A 12826-nucleotide genomic window follows, 5' to 3' on the forward strand; every position below is an offset into this window, starting at 1 on the left:
ACATTTTAAAATATATTAAAATAGAAAAGTTATTTTAAAGTGTAATAATATTTCACAATATTCCTGTTTTACTGTATTTGTGATCAAATTAAGGCAGCCTTGATGAGCACAAATTACTTCTTTCAAAAACATTGAAAAATCCTAACAACCCCAAACTTCTGAATGGTTGTGTATAAAATAAAATATGTACATGTCCCTCCCACTCATAGCACCTGACCTAGCAATACAAGAGGCTTTGCATGTCATGATGTCTTTAAATTTCTCTGTTTTTGATATATTTTATTATATAGTATATTCTTAGAATTTTCTCCTCGAAGACTAGTAAAAGACATTGAACATGTGAATACACAAAACAGATCCATACAATATAGGAAGTGAAAATTCAAATTCATATGTGCCAATCCAACTCTTTCTTATGGCCTAGATTCACTGTCAAGAACACAGACTTTGTCAGGGGATGTGACACACCCTTGATCAACTTTTTTTCAGCTCTTTCAGCTGAAACAAGCATGACAATCTGGTCCCAGTACTGTCCAACATGAACCAAAAAAAAAAACAAAAAACCCAAGAAGCAAGCTCACATTCAGTTCAATCTTTCATATACAGATTAAAAACACTGGAGAGAAAACCCTACTCCACAACAGACTCTAACACTCCTGTAATATTTATCACAAACAAGAAATGTGATCACACTAAACCTGTGATTGACATCCACTGACTCTCACAGTGATTTCTTTTGTGTGATTTTGGGCTGTGCTGATGTTTCAGATGATGCTGTTGGAGTCTCCAAGCACTTCTCCATCAGAGTACTTTGGACAGAAAACACTACCTGTGTATGGCCTTGTGTGTGTCTTTGATGTCAGACGATTGATCATTCGTGTCTGTGGACATATTGTTTACCTCAACTCATCTACTTTCCTCAGCAGCCATTTCTATGGGTTTTCCATGCTGCAAACATGAACCATTCAAAAGGTGTCACCAGAAGCGTCATGCCCATTCAAACCGAGGGGCCACGTGCCCCCTCAGATTTTTGAGCCAAGTGGATTTTGAATGCAGCTTCCAAAAGAAAAAAAATATTTGATAAGATCACACCTGCGTGACTAGATTGTTCAGTGCGGCACATCACCAGCTGCTAAATTCAAATCTGTGCTTGCTTTGGCTGGCACTAAGCCAGAGACAGACGTGTTTTTACAGCACTGCGCATTATAACCAATCACACACGATTCTGTTGAGCTTATGAATGCAATGACCAATCAGAGGCGTTCAGATGAGTGCAGATGTGCGAACGATGTAAGTAAGAGATTCATTTCACAGTGATTATAATTGGAGTTTTTGTGCTTGAACTCTGGCTAGACTGAAGTCAGTGAAAATGTTCTTTGATAATGTAAATGTTCTTTGCTCTCTTTCTGTACAATGAAAGTGTTATAATTAGTAACTTACGAGGTTTTTATTAAATTCTCATTAAATAGGCTACAAAGTCAGTCGTATTAAAAATATTTTATGGTATGACACCCATATCTGGTACTTTTTGAACAATTCTTACAAGGTTTTTATTAAATTCTCATTAAATAGGCTACAAAGTCAGTCGTATTAAAAATATTTTATGGTATGACACCCATATCTGGTACTTTTTGAACAATTTGTTTATTGAGAAATAAATTATGTCAGTATAATACAGTCAAATTTAATCAGATCTCTTATTTACATATTAATAATACTAAAAGAAAAACAGCAACTAACACAAGAAAAGAGAGAAAAAATAATAATAATAAAAAATAAAATAAAAGGGAAGGGAAGGGAAGGGAAGGGAAGAAAAGAAAAAAAAAGGACACAGGTCAGTTCAAAACACTACACAATAAGAGAATTTGGGAGTACTAGTCATACATACCTGGGATACAAATTTAAAAGAATAAAAATAAAAAGGGGTAATTTGGGGTAAGGGGTAAATGGCTGATGGCTTAATAATAAATCGTGGCTGAGGGTGATAAAAGAATCAAGTAATTTGATCTCTTTCTCCCTCCATTATATTACAGAAATCTGAGCTTGAAATAGAGGATATAAATGGTTTCCAAATATAAAAAAAAAAGACACTTTACCTTTCAGAATATATGTAATCCTTTCCATTGACAAACAAAAGGACATGTTGTTGATACACTGTATAATGGGTGGCTTTTCCACTTTCTTCCAATACATAGCTATTAGACGCTTTGCTTGAAGTATACATATGTCAATAAGTTTCTGAGTGCTGCTACTGTATACAATATTCTCAGGGCAGGAACATACCTGGTACTTAAGGAAAAAGACGGGTTATCATGCGTAGTTAATAGATTACACTATTAGGCTACTTTGCTCATCGCCCATTATAGATCAACTAACATAATCTATACAGGTGCAAAATGCATTTGCTTACACATATTTGAGAATTGAGATATTTATTTAACATGTTTGGGAATATTTCAAATAAAAAGGGAAAAAATAAATAAAACATAAGCCTATCAGTTATGCAGTGCTATCGTGGCTTCTGTGTGTCATCATGACAAACATGACGAGCCCACTACGACCCCCCCCCCACACTTGTGCCCCCTCAAAATTACTGAGTGCATGACACCCCTGGGTGTCACAGTCATGATGTCACTACATAAGCATATGACCACATCCATATCAACATATAATTTAAATATTAATGCATACTCTGTATTCAAGCAACCTGGTAGGGGCACTGATGCCTAATTTGGGGTCACTAATTTCGATTTCCATATATTTTAAAATGTAATTTATTCCTGTGAGGGCAAAGCTGAATTTTCAGCAGCCATTACTCCAGTCCTTTGAAAAAAGCAGGGGGGGCGGGGATGCTTTTGAAAACTTTTTTTCTCTCTCCATAGGTGGAAGGTAAGGGTAAGGCTATAGCCTAAGTAACCTAATGTTAGTGTAATCTGTTAATAACGCACATCATAAACCCGTCTTTTTAGGCATGTACCACATAATGGGTGTCATGTCATGAAATTTTTTAATACGACAGGAACTGTATTTAACGTGATCACAATCTCTATATATATATAGCTACTGTTTTTATTTTATTTTTAATGTTATTGTTTTTATTATTGCACAGTGCACTATGATTCATCTCCAATCTTATCTACAGTATAATGCTATTAAATCACTGCGCTCAAACCCGGAGGATATGTCACGTTTAAGATGGTAAAACCACTTATTTTTTAATAACTCTGGGATGAAAAATATGAATATATTTGAACAACTCCAATTTGATCTAATACTTGACGATTGGCCTATCGGAAAGTAAAGTAAGTGCACGAAAGCAATGCTAACATTATTACTGTTTAATTTGTACAGTCTTTAGTCGTGGGTAATGTTTTATAAGATGTATAAGCTTGTCCGATTTTATTGCTCTTTAATGCAATATGTTTGTATGGTATTCTTGCATTTAAGTAAAAAGCTGGTCTGTCTCTGAAGTATTGTGAATACATACGCCTAGTGCGCTCCCATTTAAATCATGAAATATGCGTCAGAATATCATGACAACATTTTCCCTTGATTCGTCGTACCCGATTAATGTTTGAAAACTGTGGTTAACATGTTTTGATGAAACATCTATGATGAATTGTTCATTAATAAATCACAGCAATCCCGTGCTATGGGCATTCATGCAGGCTACAGCGGAAGTTATTTTACACAACTACTCAAAGCTTCCGGTTTCTGAACGCGGACCGTGAAAAAGGCCTATATGCTGATTTGGTGCTCAAGATATTTGTTCTTGCTGCCTAATATTAGTGTGGAAACCAAAACATTCTAAGGATCAGAGAGAGGACGGAAAATGCCGCACTACAACTATCTTCGGTACAAAAAACCTTGACTAATATTACAGGCAGATTTCAGGGGAAAAAATTTAATGTTTCAAAAAGATGTCAAATATCATTGACAAAATGCAGGAAGAAACATACGATAAACAAAATAAATACACAATAATAAAGTAAAGTGTAACCTGCTCATTTTACTGTGAGAGTCTTCTCATTTTAAAAAACACAAAATCACTGTAATCTCTAAAATATGAAGACATAATATATTCTGAATCTGGATCAGCATGTATTATGGACAGAAAGAACCCAGTAGATATCTTATCCATGGATGAGTGTAAGAGCCAATCACCAGCAATTTACATTGGGCAGAATACATGCTTTGAGGCTGACAGGCAAGATTCAAATTAATGTGCATTTTAACACCATACAATTCACTATGCATGAGGATCACTGCCATTTATCTTAGCACAAACAAACTCATATTTTCAAGGATGCAGAAAGCATACATTAGCCACAATAAGATTCCATATATTTTGGACTCGGACTAAAACACAGAGGCCATTCATCTCAGAAATCACCAAATCTATTGACGTCTCACACATACTCAGTTTCTCCACAAAATCTTTCTGGCATCAGCTCTTGGAAAAAGCAGCCAACATTATTAAAAGGAAGTATCCATCTTTCTAAACATGAGTTTAAACATGACTGATTTGTTAAGAGGGAATAGCTGGAATTTTATTAAGCAATACATTATTAGTGGTGATTAGTTGCATTGTGTTGCCATAATGAGCATTTGATGCATCACACAACTTTAGTAGTTTGTGCATGTGCATTATATTTGTAAATCTCTAGGTTGTGCTACACAATTAATCAAATTTCTAATCGTGATTACAATTACGGATGCCACAATTACATAATCGTTCAAAGGCACAATTACAAAAAAAAAGTCCACTTACATTATTCTGCATGCTTAAGATGTTTTTTTTATTCTTTCTACAATATGTAGTTGACATTTGAGGCTTAATGCTATAGAAAAGCAATGAAAGTTTTTCAGGAAGAGTGATTTCAGCTTGTTTGTTTTCATATAAAAATATGGCATGCAGTTGCTTCAAAACAATGATATAAAGCTATTCAAAACATCATTCAATGAAAATAATCGCAATTACAGTTTCAAGGGAATAATCGACAATTATGATTTTTGTCATAATCATGCAGCCCTATCTCTAGGCAAAGAAATCCATCTTGACTTTATTAAATACTTCAAATGATTAAATCAGTATGGAACTCAGCAACATCTTATTCTTTTCAGGTATGAACTGAGTTAGAGGTGAGACGCAAAGATGGGATTTTGAGGTTAGAAATGTGACTTTTATCCTGCACCACCAAAAGTTGCTCTTGTGACATTCTCAGAGGATTATAAAAAAGTCAATGGCAGATAAATGTACATTAACACTAATTTAAGAAATAAAATTGTGTTGTTGTGTTTATTCTTGTTGAGATCTTGTTGAAAATTAAGTAAAAGTAATGGATTCCTCCTAAACAAGCTAAATGCTTAAATGCAGAACAAGAATGATGTTTTGGTGGTACAGGATGAAAGCCACTGTGATGTTTCCTTATGAGAATGTATAACAAATCTGAGTACAAACTTAAATGTAGACTCGACTTCCTGCAGTAAGTGTCAGCCTTGAGGGGAAAAATAAATCTCCAGAGCCCTGTCTTTATCATTATCTCTGTGTGGCTCTGAGTCTCTTTAATTCTTAAATGTGAACAGAGCCTAGATGCATTTGAATTAGGAGAAGACAGGATCACAAATCACTGCATTACTGCTGGCAGTAAACAATCAGACGTAAAAAAGGATATCAACAAAGAGCTAAAGTTCTCACTAAAGCACCCCATGCACATACAGACATATTAGCACCAGCACCTTTTCATCCCAAGCAAATAAGAGAAGACTGTTTGGTCTTGTAGTTTGATTTTTGACGCATATTCCTGATTTCCTCCACAAATTTCATTTTCGATCATTCTGACTGCTAATAGTCTGTTTAAAATAGTGCATTAATGTGATTAGCATATTATGCTCGCAATGGAGCTCAATCTTAGAGCAAGAGAACACAGACGCTACGACTTTCAAAATAAAAATGGTTCACATATTCCAGCTGGAATTACATCAAATACTCTCCTTTAATAACTGCCTTGGTTCAAGGAGAAACTGATCAATAAACTTCAAGGCAGACAGTCGATGAGCCCTCAGAAATGCATGTTTATCTCCCCTGTCCTGAGTTTTAACTTTTAAAATGCCTATATAGCTGTTTTGGATTCTGCCAAGGCTTAACGGGACTACATAATTTTTTTTCAGCTTTTTTTGTCACAAACACACACATAAAAACATGTTCTCATTTGGTCCCAAACAGCAAGTTTTTAATTGGACGATGCTTATCTCGATTTCAGACATTCATGATAGGCGGGTGAGATGCATCATGCAAGGCAAACAGACTAGGCTGCTACTTCTGAACCTCTGACTTTAAATTCAGTGCACATGTTGGTCATGCCGGTATGTGCAAAACGATAAACTGCTTTCCTGCCAAACATATTATCAGTACAGTATGCCTCCACTTTTCCTGATTATCATCCTCATGCAATACAGAAAGGCAAACTGTTGAGAGCTCCAAGTGTTTCCATCCGGTGAGAGCTGCTTATTTTGAGCAATGGCCAACTGGCATCCTGCAAGATAACTAGTTCCTCTCCTTATCTAACTAATTGTGCAATGTTGACTTTTGGTTGAAGTAGCCTTGTCACAATGATCTGGACTGACCCTTCCAGTCTAAGATTGAACTCTTTACTATTATCAGGGAATCCACTTGACTGAGAGGGTAAGCTTTACCTGCGTTATTTTAGAGCATCTTGTCTTGGTCACAGCAAAAATAGCACTTCACTAATCTTGCAGAGACAAGCTGTGACCTGACCTTGCCTAAACAATGAAAGCTACACAAGACAAAACAGTCTGATCTTGGCAGCCAAACAGTAACTAGACAATAAGAAACGATAACGGATTGAGTTATTCTGTGCAATTCAAAAGGTTACATCTATCAGTGTTATGCAAACAACAGTTCTAGAAAAACAGTTTTACATTTGGGAACAGAACAATTCATCATTTCATAAAACCTCTGGAGCAAAACTGAAAACTTTATATGGGTGAATCTCGTAAAAACATGTCCAGGTCCATCCAACATGTCCATCAAATAAAATAAATTAAGAAAATAAAGCCTGTTATTAAGAATGTTTGCCTTGGGACATTATTTTAATGACAATTAAGCATACTTTCCCCAAAATTCTCATTACTGTAATGCTTCCAGATGTTACAGTTGAGTTTATTTCAATGGTGATTCTCTTCATTATAATACAGTGATTTTACAGTCTTGCAGCGAGAAACATCAGCATTTAAAGGTACTAAAAGAAATACCACTAGGGATGCACCGATATGAAAATTTTGGCCGATACCGATAAGGTGGCCGATATATCGTGCATCCCTAAATACCACTATGATAAAACATGTATAAATACTTTACAATTTATATAATATATCTGTAATATATGTTACAGTTTTTAATAATATAACGGCTAAATAATTTCTTCCTTTTAATTTTGCAGTGAAATATGACCTGGGCATGTTCTTGACAGGTTTAGTCATATTCACCCATTCACTGTATTGGATTTATTGTCGTAGTACAATATATTATTATATTAGCAAAACAGCCAAAAATGTTCACTCTTATAGTCTAGACTAGTCGCCATCGTATAAAAAATCTGAAGTCAGCGATTTCGTCACACAATATTTAGTAGGCACTGGGAACATATTGAGTTACCTTGGTGCCTCATTCAAAAGTCCAATTAAATATTTCTGTTCCAGTACAAGTCAAGATGAATTATGCAGACAAAACCTATAAACACCTTTTGGTTCAAAGTCACAAGCCATTTTCCAGTCAATGGTGTGTTTATAGTTAGCTATGTTTTCTGCTAATTGAAGCTTTGAGCGTGCTAAACGACACACGGGTGTTAGGAGGTGTGTGAGTGAATATGATGACTGAGCGAGGAGGATGATCCCAGCGGGTGCGGTGTTTGGCTTCACAATCCAGACGGCCCCCCTGAGTTGAATATTTATGCTCCAGCTCACAATTCCTGGGACTAGCAAGAGTCCTTACCATTTACGTGTCGAAATCAAACATGACAGCAAACAGTTTTCCTAAGCACTGTGTGATACCAGAAATACTTTAATTGGTAACCTGCCATGTGATCTGTGAAAACAAGCCAACTTAAACATCTCAAGAGGGGCCTATTTGTTTTGTCTTGTCGTACCGCAGGGTGCAAGGCCCGGTGTATTCCCCGGCAATACATTACAGTCGTCTTTACACAGCTGTGATTGTCTATGGCAAGTCGCCAAGCACTCAAAATAACAGTTTATGGTACCAGGTGAATGTTAACTATTAATCACATTAGCATTAATTATGCAGTAAAACTCTTCAGCATAACAGTTCAGCACTTGAAACACTGAATAAATGACAAGCAATTGCTTGTTAACTCACCCTCCTCCATCCTAGAATGAGTTCTGAGGGTGTTGTCTGCCTCTTCCTCCTCCTCTCTGAAGTTAAACAGACTATAGGACTGTTTGTTTGAAGGTGGGCTGGTTGGACTAAATTCAACTACAGAGAACAACTGCCACTGATGTTTCCTTTCAAGCTCAGTGTTGTGTTCTCCTAAAGTCTGCACATGTTCTGCTTTTTGGCGGTCAAGGGGTTTTATGTGTTCAGCAGGATGTTGTTTGTGGTCTACAGAAGGTTCTCTGTGGTCCACTGAAAGTCTTTTGTGTTCCTTTTCAAGTTCTGCTTCTGATTTTCCATGTTCTGTTAAAGTTTTGGTAGGGATGGTCACACTTTGCTTAACGAGACTTTGAATACTTAGGATATGTTCATACTGAAGACCATCAGTGCTAGTAGTTGAATTCAAAACAGCTGCTTTTTCCTTACTAGAACCTCTTGTGATCGTTTCTTCTTTTTTGGAGCCGTCTGTTTCCACAGTGTGGAGGTGAATGTGATGTGAATGAATTGGAATCTCTGATACACCGTCCCAAGTGGTCTGCAATGAAGTTGTGGTTTCCCAAAGCGGAGATGTAGTTTGCTCAACAGTCACCGGAGAGTCAGTAACCGTTTCGCTGTATGTGGTGTCTTCCTGTGAGGTATATGTATCCCCATCAGTAGTTTCTGAAGGAAATTCAAGCTGTTCATCATCTATTTGGGCCTCTTGATTGGAGTTGTCTTTATAAAGACTAAAGCTCTGTATCTCTGTGTTATCTTTGTGTGTGGAGAATCCCACTCTGTTTGTAGTTTCCACAGGAAGGATGAATAGTTCCCGGTCTGTTTTATATTTCAGAGGGCTGAATAGCTCATTTTTTGGTTTGTCGTTATGAATGCCAACTCTCATCCTGTCAGCACTGTCCTTATAGAAAGGAAACTGCGGCTTGTCTGTTGTGGACTTACGAATACCAAACATCTCCCTCAGCTCTTGCTTGGCTCCTCTGTGCACGCCCTGGCGGGGGGTAAAATTATCTGAATGAGATACAGAGATGATGGATGACTCCGTGGGAGCAGCAAAATCATGCAGAGATGGAGCTAAGGAATCAGTGGGAGGATAATCATAGTCTTCGTCATCCTCTTCCTTCTCATCTACGTTTCTCATACGTAGCTTAAAAGGAAGATTGCTATCGCTGTGTACGGGAAAGTGTTTGTTAAAGCGACCTCTAGAGCCTTGATGGTTAAAAATGTGTCGTATAGGGTCTTGGTAACGTCTCTCTGATGTGCTTTCCTCAGCTGTTGTGGTCAGCATGGGTTTTGAAGTGCGATTTGGGTCGCAGTTTGGAATCGGATAGCACATTGGGTTCCCACCTTCATTTGGGCAGTGGCATACTTGGCAGGGGTCCATTTGGAATGAGTGTCCAGCTTCATACTTCTGCCCCTCGTGAACGCATCCAATTCGCTCGCACTGAATGCACCCATCCGACGGTTCCGACAATTCTATGCAGTTGGTCGGAAGCTCAGGGCATGGAATAAAATGGCAGCTGATCCGTCCACCTCCTTGTGGGCAGGAGCATTCAGTACTCCCAAAGTCCACAAAGTACGACTCGCCTTCTGGAACCTTGCCGGTTCTAAAGCCAACACTGATGCAGTCGTAATACTGGTAACCCTCGCACATGCAGCCTGTTTGCATGCAGGTAGCGCAACACGCTCCGGTGTCTAAAACCTCTTCGATGCAGTTGTGCAATTCAGGGCAATTCACGCCAGTGCAATCCCTTTGACAAAGGCAGCCAGTTATACTCAGCAAAAATACCAAATTCAAGAGGCCATGGGCCATTTTGACTTTTGTGCCTGGTGTGTCAATAGCCGATAAATGCCTTCAGTACACTCCAACCTCTCCAGATCCGAAACAGTCTGCTCTCCTCTTGTGAACTGCAACTCCTTCAGTGAAACCTTGAACAAAGAGAGAGAGATGGAAGTTAGAGAGCACTCAGAAAATTTCCTGTGGAGTTCTTCCAGCCAGCACAAAGTCAATGTGTAAAGGCCAACATCTGGCTTCACAGTTGAGCTCACCCTTCTAAGATCATCTCACATTTTAAAATCACAGGGTTGTCCAAGCATCATCTCATGAGCAAGTTTCCCCTTAATCATAAAGCACTAGCATTCAAGCTCATTACCATTATGCGACCACCACACGAACAGTGTATTCAGCGGCATTACATTTGTAATATTGCATTTGATGGGACCTTAAAGGCTGTACCACACCATACGATTTCTCTATTATTTTTGATTGCTTTTTCTGATTTGTTTGACATTTATGGGACAACTGTGATTTGCCTCAGTTAGTGCAGGTCTATAATGAAGGAAGTCATACTGAACTCTCATTTGCAAATAGCAAAGCCAACTGAAAGGACTCAATTTGAGGCATTTAGTGCAGACACAAAGCCATTTTTGTAGTTGATGAGGTGTTTTGTGGGTTAAACATAGAGGGGATTTAAAATAATTCAGCAAAGCTGTGTTTTTCTGTAGTAGAGATGACTACAGCAGACTACAGCAGTACAAGACTTGTTTCTAGCACTGTAAGCCATTTGTATTGATTTCCATTCAGCAGCTGAGAAACACATTCTGTTTACTTTGGAAAACCATTGGAGTCCTGAGGGCCTGAACGTTTAGATTTCACTGCAGATGAAAGGAACTGCTTCAATCGTAAAAAAAAAACAAAAACACCATTAACCTTAATATCTTAAAGTCTGGGCGAAACATTTGTCTCTGCTACATGCCAACATGCCATTTGCAAGGTCTAGTCTACCTTTGATTTATAAAAACTGGTCTGGCTAATTCTATAACCTGTATGACAAGTTAAATGGAGAGTTCATCCAAAAAATTTAATTCTGTCCTTATTTACTCAACCTCAGGTTGTTTTAAAACCTATTTGACTTCTTTGTTCTGCGGGACACAAAAAGTGAAATTTGAAGAATGTTAATGAATGGTAACTGACTCAAGCTTTTAAAAAGATGTAAATTCACCATAAAGCTACAGTAAAAGTGGTCTGAATGATTTGTTCATGAATCAGATTGATCTAGTTCTCAACTCAAGACGGTGCAATGTTGTGGTTAACACCGTTCACTGATTGGAGAAATTCTTGAACGATAACATAAATTAGGCTCTATTTCTAACACAAGCACCATGACTTCAAACATAGTGCATTATAGGCTACACACTTTAGTTAAATATTTATGGTGAATATTTTAGTCTTTATTATTATTTTTTTTTTGTTGTTGTTGTTCTACAGAATGTTCTATAAAAAAAAAGACAGTCCGGTTTGGAACGAGGGTGGGTAAATTATGAAATAATTTTTATGTTTTGGACTATCCCTTTAATCGTCTACAGAAATAAACCCCAAACTATTCATTTTCATTACATTATAAATATACGTGTAGCCTACTCTATCAATCTAAGCATATAAAATTATATGAGGCAAACTTTATGAAAATTACAAAGAAAATGGCATGTGCTTCACAAACTTTGCAGCTACCTCCTTATAAAAATTACTAGTAACCACAATTTCCGCCAAAACGCGGTAAAAAAAAGTGGTAACTATACCCAACACTGTCATGTTGTTTTTAAAACTACTCGAGAAATAATCAATTATTACTGTTTTACAGTAGTAGCAATAACAAAATAACGGACATTTTGGCGAAATCCGTGGTTACCATGGTAAATGATGGTAAACGCTGTCAGAGATTAACTAATGGATATGAAAGACACCTCAAGCGCGCGCTCAAGTATAAGTTACCAAACACAGCACCAGTTCTGTTTCAGTTCAACTTTTGATTTGCACAAAACTAAAACTATAAATAAATAAATAAATAAATAAATAAACAATGTGCAATGTTATCGGTCGTCTAACTTTACAAATCTGCCACTGCAACATTAAACTTGTTTTTGGTTGCTTTGCAGAGCATAGGATAATACACGTGAGGAGCGCTCTTTTGCTGACGTTACAAAATCAAAAGCGTTAAAAAACTCAAGTTTTACCTCGCTGGAGTCATGTTCTTCCGTGCGTCCATAGGTTAGAAGGTGCAGACAACTAACTTGCCTTATCAAGCCTACACAGTGCAGCTTAGAGAGTGTTAAGAAAGGGGAGGGACAAAATTGGAGACCTCCATAGTACAGTACCTACTTTCTGAAGCAGCCCATTCATACAACCTTGACATAAGAACATAAGAACCTTAGCCATTAGTCCATTAATGATTAATCAGTTGATACCATCATAAAAATACCACGATATTTACTGAAAACTTGAAAATGTATTAGAATATCCATGTATTTAGACATTGCTTAAAGTATTTAATTAAAATAATTACATATTAAATAAATGTAGTCGTGAATACATAGTAAAAATTTACTTTGCATGATGGACTCCCAAACTGCAATCAAAACAAA

At 37.2% G+C, this 12826-nt stretch overlaps 1 protein-coding gene across 1 annotated transcript in view; it reads right to left on the reverse strand.

Moving 5' to 3' along the window:
* LOC107685646 (fibulin-2-like) overlaps window positions 1–12457 on the reverse strand; it is a 73816-nt gene extending 61359 nt beyond the window's left edge. The window contains 2 exon segments of the mRNA XM_016482304.1: window positions 8396–10333; window positions 12419–12457. Of these exon segments, the coding sequence (XP_016337790.1) occupies window positions 8396–10217 (1822 nt within the window). The 5' untranslated portion in view covers window positions 10218–10333; window positions 12419–12457.
* Between the last annotated feature and the right edge of the window lie 369 nt (window positions 12458–12826).

This window comes from Sinocyclocheilus anshuiensis, unplaced genomic scaffold (assembly GCF_001515605.1).
Source record: "Sinocyclocheilus anshuiensis isolate Anshui unplaced genomic scaffold, SAMN03320099.WGS_v1.1 scaffold257, whole genome shotgun sequence".
Lineage (NCBI taxonomy): Eukaryota > Metazoa > Chordata > Actinopteri > Cypriniformes > Cyprinidae > Sinocyclocheilus > Sinocyclocheilus anshuiensis.